The 8104-nt window shown below is 49.1% G+C and overlaps 1 protein-coding gene across 7 annotated transcripts in view; it reads left to right on the top strand.

Annotated features, from left to right (window-relative positions):
* Positions 1–6567, top strand: part of NECTIN1 (nectin cell adhesion molecule 1) — a 49930-nt gene extending 43363 nt beyond the window's left edge. For 2 of the 7 annotated variants that reach the window (XM_017738461.1, XM_017738460.1), the window contains exons 9-10: positions 72–116; positions 4582–6567. In XM_017738461.1, the coding sequence (XP_017593950.1) occupies positions 72–116; positions 4582–4800 (264 nt within the window). In that variant the 3' untranslated portion in view covers positions 4801–6567. Of the gene's footprint in view, positions 1–71; positions 117–4581 lie in introns of those variants that run through there. The other 5 variants (XM_017738463.1, XM_017738462.1, XM_017738464.1 and 2 more) reach the window with 5 other exon arrangements.
* Positions 6568–8104: the final 1537 nt, after the last annotated feature.

Consider the following 8104-nt stretch of genomic DNA (forward strand, 5'->3'; position numbering starts at 1 on the left):
TGCAGCAGCCCCAGCCGGAGCAGATCCGTAACCTCTCTCTCTTGCGGTGTCTCACCCACTCCTGCTCCCAGAATGAGGATCAAGGTCTTCGTAGACGTAACGAGCGAGAGTGGACAGTAAGTTTTGGACTGGTTTGGTTTTTCCTTCTCTCCATTTGCGTGTGGGGGGCTGTTTGTCACTGGACAGAGGGGCTGGGCAGCTCCCAGGCACTTCCAGCCTCCTGCATCCTGTCTCAGATGAGAATTCCAGCCCTGAGGAAGGGGTGGTTGAACCAGCCACTGTCCCTCGTGTCCTCACCTCCCGTTCCCAACAGATTCTTGGGCTGCTCCCACTGCTCCAAACAAGGCAAGAGCTCCCTAATCCATCTTGGGAGGTCTCGCCTCGTCCTCCCCAGGGAGGGGAATTTTATTGTCAGCAAAAGGACAGTAATCCTCCAAATCCAAATTTGGAAATCCTCCCAGTCTCTCTGAAGTAAAAATAAAGCCAGTCATATGGCGCTTTGAAGGTGTAATCTCCCTGCTAAGACACACCACAGATCAGGGCAATTTCAATTTTTTTGATGCTTTTTTAATTATTTCCTCCCCCTTCACCTCCCCACACTCCGGCTCTCGGTTTTGCTTGGGAATTTCTTGTCCCTGTTGCAGCAAGAATAGCTGGAAACCATCAGACTTGGATCAGGAGCACAACAAATCAGTGACCAGGGTTCAGGTTCCCATTTCCAAATTGCAGAAGTAAAGCAAAGAGGTGGCTCCTTATTAGTTTCCCATTTTTAAATGAGGATATCAGCCCTGCCTTCACTCCAAAAGGGTGGAGAGGAGGATTTGGGAGAGAAACAGCGAGGAGGGAAATGTTTGGGGTGATTGATGGTGTGAGGTGCTGTAGGAACACAGACCAGGTACGTACCAGAGGCAGCAGGGGAAGAGAGAAGCATGCTGTGAGAAGGAATGCAACGTTCTGAGCAAGTTTTCTGCATAATTAATACTTGCATGTGTCTGAATGCACCCTTCTTCATAGGTTCTTGCTCTGTATTTTGGGAATTTCAGCTCCATCTTTTTATTTCCTGAACCCAGGGGCGAGTCCCTCTGTCCCACCTGCCCTCAGTTTTGTCCTCACAGAAGCCCAAGCTCAGGACCACTGGTTCCTGCTCATCCCTGACACATCAGTGTTTGTTCTTCACTCAGGATGGGGATTATCCAAGAACTCCCTCACAGATAAAGCATCAAACAGAGCAGGAACATGCCCAGGGATACCTAAAGTCATGGCCATACTTGGAAGTGGAAAACCAGCTTGAATGCCCCGAGTGGGGAGTTCAGACCCAGGGGAGGAGAGGATGTGAGGCTCCCAACACCATGAGGAAATGCTGCTTTTTTGGGTTCCCAGTGTATTTTCTGTCCCCCAACACCTACAGCCCCTGCACTGGCTGCTCCACAGTGGGACAGCAGCTTTGTGTGGCTGTCACTCAACAGAGCTGCTTCTTCCTGGCCATCAGCCTGTGCTGCATCCCAAAATTCAAAACCAGCAGATGAGGAGGGTCACGGTAGTAGCAGCCCAAAATTTCAGGGGTTTTGAGCAGCAGGGCCTTTTCCCAGCCAGGAAAACACAGGTGAGCACATTCCATGAGTGCAAAAATGTGTTTGCCTTCAGCTTGGCCAAGCAGAGAAAAAACCATTACCCATCCAACTCTCACCTGTAAAATCTTCAGATTTCCCAAAAAACACAGCAGAGAAATGCTCGGGTCGCTGAGAAGGAGTTTTTCACTTTCAGACCAGTAAGAACTCATTATTCTGAGATGATTAAAAGTACGGGACATGGTCAGCTGCTGCACACCTCCTGTTACCCAAAGAGCTGTTCTGCAAACAGGAGAAAAGATGGAATTGGGTGTGGAGGGATGGAGAAGGGTTGAGAGTAAGTCATGGCAGAAATGAAAGCTCCCTAATTCAATCAAATAAAGCCTGTTTAAAGGTAATCTGCCAGGCTGTCTGAAATGGATAGATTGCTGACATCCCCTTTAATCAAGCTCTTGGAAATAAAACTGAGAGGGGAGGGTGTAACCCAGATAATGAAGAATTGCATGGAGTCATGCTGGAGACGAAGGCAATTGGGAGAAGTCAGGTGGGGGAAGGTGGTAGAATCGTGTGCCAGTTCAATTTAATTAGTTCATTATCCCTAATTTAATTTCAAACTTCGTTAAAGATAAATTAGATTGGGGAAAAGTCACAGTGGGACTGGGGAAGGAAGTCAAAGGGCACCGGCTGCTAAATATGTTAAAAAACACCAGGCTGGTTTTGTTCTCCTCCCTTTTGCCACTTAGAAATGAGTTCAGGGAACAAAGCAGGAGCAGAGCAGCTCCTGGTTCAGGTGCTGAGGAAAGGTAAAAGGAGACAGGGAATTCCCTTCCTTTGGCCCTGACATTCTCCAGCTGCCCCCACCTGTGAGGAGTGAGCACAAAACAGGGGCCAGCAAGAAAAGAAGGATTTGTTTGCCCTCACCTGTGCAAACAGAAGGGCTGACAGAACTGCACTTGGTGTCTTTGGCAATGCTTCACGGGCTCCTGTCTCGTGCGCACTGGGAGACCAGCAGAAAGAAAAACTCTCTCCTGCCCCAGCATATTGTCACAGCCAGCCCATAAAGAGCGTCTGACAACCCCTCTTGCTGCCCCCTGATCACACCCAGGGGTCTCTCTCCTAGGAGACCTTTCTGTCCATGAGACCTGCACACAGCACTATCACATCCTCGGCTTTTCTCTGGCACGCTCAAAAAGCACATAAACCTCCCCTCCCACTTAATTGGTAACAAATTACAAGAAACCCCCTTCGCCTGCTTTGTCTCACTAAATTTCTGTAATTAAGACAACTTCCCTTTCAGCTTAGCTTAACCCAGAAAATTAATGATCTCTATAAAGCAGGAGGAGAGCAAGGCTAAATACAGTTTTTTCCCCCTCGCAGGTGTGGAAAAGGGTTTTGTTGAGTGTGAGAGTTTTTGAGAGTAGATTGTACAGGGAGAGGGCTTTGCACCTCCCATTCTCCCTGTCTGTGAGCCCTTTTTTATCTCTTTTTATCAGCTGGGGCCATCAGAAGAACAGCAAACATTTATTTAAGGTTGAGGTAGAGTTAGTGGGGCTTTTTCATGGCCCCTGCCTTGGGTTCCTCCAGTTAAAGAGCTCTAATGCTGCACTTGTCCACATTTTCACTTGGCAATTAAAAGGCTGAAGTGGACAAAGCTGTGGGAATGGCCCTCCCAAATTTAGGAGACCAGCACAGCAACTCCACTACTGACTTTTAAAAGCTCATTCTGTAGGATAAACAGTTTTGCCAGTGGAAGGGAAATGAAAATGAGGTTGACCTCAGCGCTGCTGCTGTTTCCCTGGGGCTTAGGCAAAATTTCCCTCACTGGGCTCAGCCAAGCTGTTCCCAAAATTGCCTTCATTCCTCTCCCAGCGGCCTGAGCCATCAATAAATTATTCTCAACACCTTGTTTTCTATAGGGTTTTTTTTTTCCAAGCATCCTGGTGAAATATTCATCCAGGAGCTGGCAGCAGATGACCCGAGTGGGCTGTTCTGTTCCTTCCGGCTTTTCCTCCTGAGGGCCAGACCCTTGTCCTTTCCACTAAAATGACTGTTCCTGGGATTTTGAAAGGCAACAAGGAAGGACTCAAGGGCAAGTTGCTTGCTTCAAACAGCCCCCGCTCAAAACACAGGCATCCAAGTGTTTTCCAGCGCTGTTTGCTCCCTTTTGGAGAAGAAATTATCTCCGGCTGAGCGCCCCTGAGCGCAGGTTGGCTTTAAAAACAGCCTCGCTAAATGTCCGTCCTGCTTGGGTCATCCCGCAGGGTTTCCAAAGCAGGAAAGGGTCTGGGAGCAGGGAGGAATCGTTCCCATCTGCTGCCACCCTCTGGGGAGCCGCAGCCCTGGGCTGTGGGAGTGATGCTCCCTCCACCCCAGGAGAGCGAAGCACCCACACACACCCCGGCAAAATCACGGGCCCGACAGAGCAGCCTCGGGTTTGAAAGTGGTTTTATGTTCTCTGCAGTTGATTTGACTCACAAAACCGGCCCCGAGGCTTCTCGGGGAGCTGTTCACACACGTAAAGCCGAGCACTCCTGTCTCCCATGTAAACATCAGACACAGTAACCTTATTTTGCATCCCAAGTCCCCGGTAGGACACAGGTGCCCTTTAAATGGAAAAGCAGGGGGCTGGCTGAGATTAATGACACCTTCAAGCACTGCTTTTCCAAAACTCAGGTGTGGAAAGAGTTAGAAAGTGTGAAAATAAACTGCCCTTCCTTGGCTGGCTGCTTGTTTTGTCCAGAGAGCAGAGTATTTACAGACAAGGGACAAACCGTGCCCTGTCCATCCATATTCATCAACAATCCGGATATTTCAGGGAGTCAGACCAAAACTTTGCAGTGTGAGGATTTATCACCTGGGTTTCCATTTTCCTGAAGCAGCGAGCTCGGTAATCTGTTTAATATTCCACCCTGCTTGCTCTCTGTGTGTCTCAGCAAGGAACTGAAGAGCTGTGTGTGTTTTCTGGCCGGTGATCCCGGAGTTTTCACCCGTTGACTTTTGTCTCTACTTGCAGAACTTTGGAAAGTGTCACTCAGAGATATCGAATGCGAGTGATTACCTGACCCGCTGTTACTCACATGAAGATCGATATCTGGAGAAGATCCCTCATGTCTATGCCCCCTTGTCAGACCTCCCACAAGATCTTTATCCTCACCATTCCGACATCTCCTTCTGCTGCCCACCTCCCGGCTCCCGGGCTCCTTACATCTGTCCTAAGGAACAGTATGTGTAAAGTGTCAACACAGCAAAAAAAAAGGAAGAAACTCATGATTTTCACCTCTCCTGTCGCTCAACAACCAAGGCCTTCCAGCCACCCTCCCTTTGCCATTGCTCATTTTATCGATTGATTTTAAATCCGGGTGCAATTGCCATGATTAGTTCAAAGCGTCTGCCTGGCTTGCTAATGCTCAAGGGAACACTCTGCCTTCTCCCATGTCTCCTCCAGTACCTGCATCTTTCTTTTCTCCTCCTGGCTCTGTGTGTGCATGTGTCTGTGGGTGACAGCTGCCCCGTGGTGGATGGGATGTGCCCAACCCGCTCCAGTGTCCGTAGGTTTTTCCCCTGTGTCCATCCCCGCCCTCTTTGCACCGGAGTAGCCGGGTGCGGGTTCTTCACAGCCCTCGCTCCAGCTTGTGTGAGGTTTTACAGCACAGCCAGCGCTCACATCTGAGCCTGTGGCTTTTTCTTTCTTTTCTTTTTTTTTTAACCCCTGGCTCCTTTTCCCCCTCGGAAGTGGGGATAGCAAATCCCCGTTGTGAAGAGCTAAAAAGCCAAGATTGCTGAACCAAATCATAAGATGCTTATAATGAAAGATGCTCAAAACCAACCCCAAAATAGAGATCAGGACTTGGTTTAGGTGGTTTGTTTTGTTTCTTTTCCCTTCCTGCTCCCACTCCCAATCTCTTGGATTGACTCTTTTAAAGGGGACATATTTTGGAGTCAACACATTTGGAGAAAGCATCCTTTAAATAACAGGTCTGATAACCTGAAACCCAAAGGAGAAAATAATTATAAAGGAAAACATTTGCTCTAATTTTCCTTTCAAAGCCTAACGTGGCTCCCCACGAGCTTTTTCCCCCCTCTCTTCCTTGCATCTGTTGATTGGAATTTTAAAATTAACTCAGGCAGAATATGAAGAATAAATCAGGATTTCAGGTAATCTCCTTGCTCTTAATGAAGGATAAAAGCCAACAGAGGAATCTGGCCTTTTAACTTTTATAAAAGCATCTTAGTTTTGGGACTACACCTTTTTTTGATATTGGAATGTGTGTGGGTGTGTAAATCCAAACGTGTACATTCCTGTGACCACAAAGTGTTTTAGAGAAGGGAATTTATCTCCACATCACATTTGTGTTCACTTGTATTAGAGGAAAACAAAAAATAAATATTGATGTCCACTTCAATGTGTATAAAAACAAAGAAGAGGAAGAGGAGGACAAGGAATGAACATCCTGCCTAAGAGCTTGGCTTCAGGGATAACTTCCATCCGTTCCACCCATGGCATGGAAGAGGTGACGGCTGGAATGGTTCTGAACAAGGGGATAAAGCTTTGTGGCCAGAGGACATTTCCTTTCCTTTGGCTCAGGCTGGGAGTTTGGCATTCTGCAGACATTAAAATCCCTCTGCAAAACGTGAGGATGCCCGAGCTAAGGGCATGTGGGAGGGAGAGGTGGGCACCACGCTGTTATCCCGCTGCCCAGGCACCAAAACCTGTCAGTGCTGCTCATGCACGTGAGAAATGAAACTCCCAGCAGGTGACAGCCCCCTGCCAGGGGAGGTGTGACCACACAGATGTCCCAGCCCAGCTCCTGCCCTGCCACCCAGACTGAGGCACCCGTTTATTTCTGCGTATCTGGATCTCAGCAGCTCTGGTTGTTCTCTGCCCTTTCTGTGTCCCCATCGCCTCCAGCCTCACCCTGCCTGTCCCTCCTCCTCCTCCCCACAGCAGCACATCTGTGTTGCTCTACCTCGTGGATTCCCTGCAGGCTGACAAACACATCTGGACGAGGGAGAGGAGTTTCTGCTCTGGTTACTCGTGCAGCACAGCCCTGTGGGGGATGACACCTCATGCATGGATCCCCTGGCCCCTGAATGGCAAAAAACACCCCCAGCCCTTCCCACCCCTTCCCCAGTGCACGCTGCCACTTTGCGCTCGAGACAGGACGGTGGCTGGTCACAAGGACAAGGTTTGTGGGGGAATTGCTGCACCTGGAGAGGTGTTCTCCTGCTGGGAGGTGACCTCCCACGAAATGACAGGTGGGTGCATCAGCTGAGCAGCCTGGGGGTGCTTGTCTGGCTGAGGAGTGGATGAAGGGGCATTTTCGATGCATTTTTTGGCCAAGCTGAAATGGGCAGCAGCAGCTTTGCCACGTGCCGGTGCACAGAGCACTCTCATTCCCAAAGGATCAGGGGAGTGTCATCAGGACACAGCCTTAGAGCACTCCACATGACTTTTCAATCCCATCCTGTCAGTCCTGACTGATGCAACCCTTTCTGGAACCATTTGGATTCACATTTCCTCTGCCAGGCTCCGCAGGACTCAGCCGGTCGTTCCCTCACACCAAAGGACTCCAGTGCTCCATGTCTCTATTCAGACAATGCATTTTTCCCTCTAGTTTTCTCCCCAACACACCTTGGGTACTTTCTGGTTACCACAGAGATGGAAACTGGGCGTGCTCTGAACTGAAGGCACAGCCATCACACTCACCCCACGCTGAAGTCTGCCAAATCTGCCTTTGCTCCCTCTCTTTGGAAATGTGGGGAGGTGCTGGAAAACCCACAGGTCTCTGACATCCTGGGATCAACCCAGCACCACTGACCATGAGGAAAAAGCAAGGAAGAATCCATTCCAAACTTCCCTACCTGCATGCCTGGAATAGCAGAGTGCTGCCTGTGCTGTGGTCTGATTTGGAGCCTTCACCTGATGCAGTTTCAGACAGATCCAGGAATTTAAATGACAAGTGGAATATGTTCAGGTCTTCAGATACAAGAGGAAAGAAGCCAGACAAAATGGTTGCTTGCCAGAGGAGGCAGAGAACACGTTGCAGGTGGTTTTCTCTGCTGCCCATGTCTGGGACGACGATCCTTTGACGAGGAAGGGGAAGGCAGGGATACAAACTGCAGCATTATAGAGAAACTCTGCTTGCCTTGAGCAGCTTTGAATCTGAGCTGCCCACAGAAGTCTGCCACAAAGGGTTTTACTGGGATTGCAGCAAAGCAAAAGGATTTCAATCCTCCTTAAAAAGGTAAAAGGCAGGAGAAGCCTCAGCTCAAAGCAGCAGTTTGACTTGTGCCAGCACGTGTATTTAGTCTAGGAATGGCTTGGTTCTCTTTGCCTCCCCTGAAGAGCTGGGTTGATCTCAAAAAAATGGCAAGAGGGACTGGCCACATGCCACCAAGTTCCTTTGCACCCTAGGAAAAAGGGGAAAACCCTGCAGGAAAACCCTGAAGTAAGAAATAGTGAGTCCACTGTTTTGGTTTTACAAATCTGTGCTTGGAAATGTTTCTGATTCAGGGCTCTTATTCCTCGCTCCCTT

The sequence above is a fragment of the Corvus brachyrhynchos genome, unplaced genomic scaffold, assembly GCF_000691975.1.
Source record: "Corvus brachyrhynchos isolate BGI_N302 unplaced genomic scaffold, ASM69197v1 scaffold46, whole genome shotgun sequence".
Taxonomy (NCBI): Eukaryota; Metazoa; Chordata; class Aves; order Passeriformes; family Corvidae; genus Corvus; species Corvus brachyrhynchos.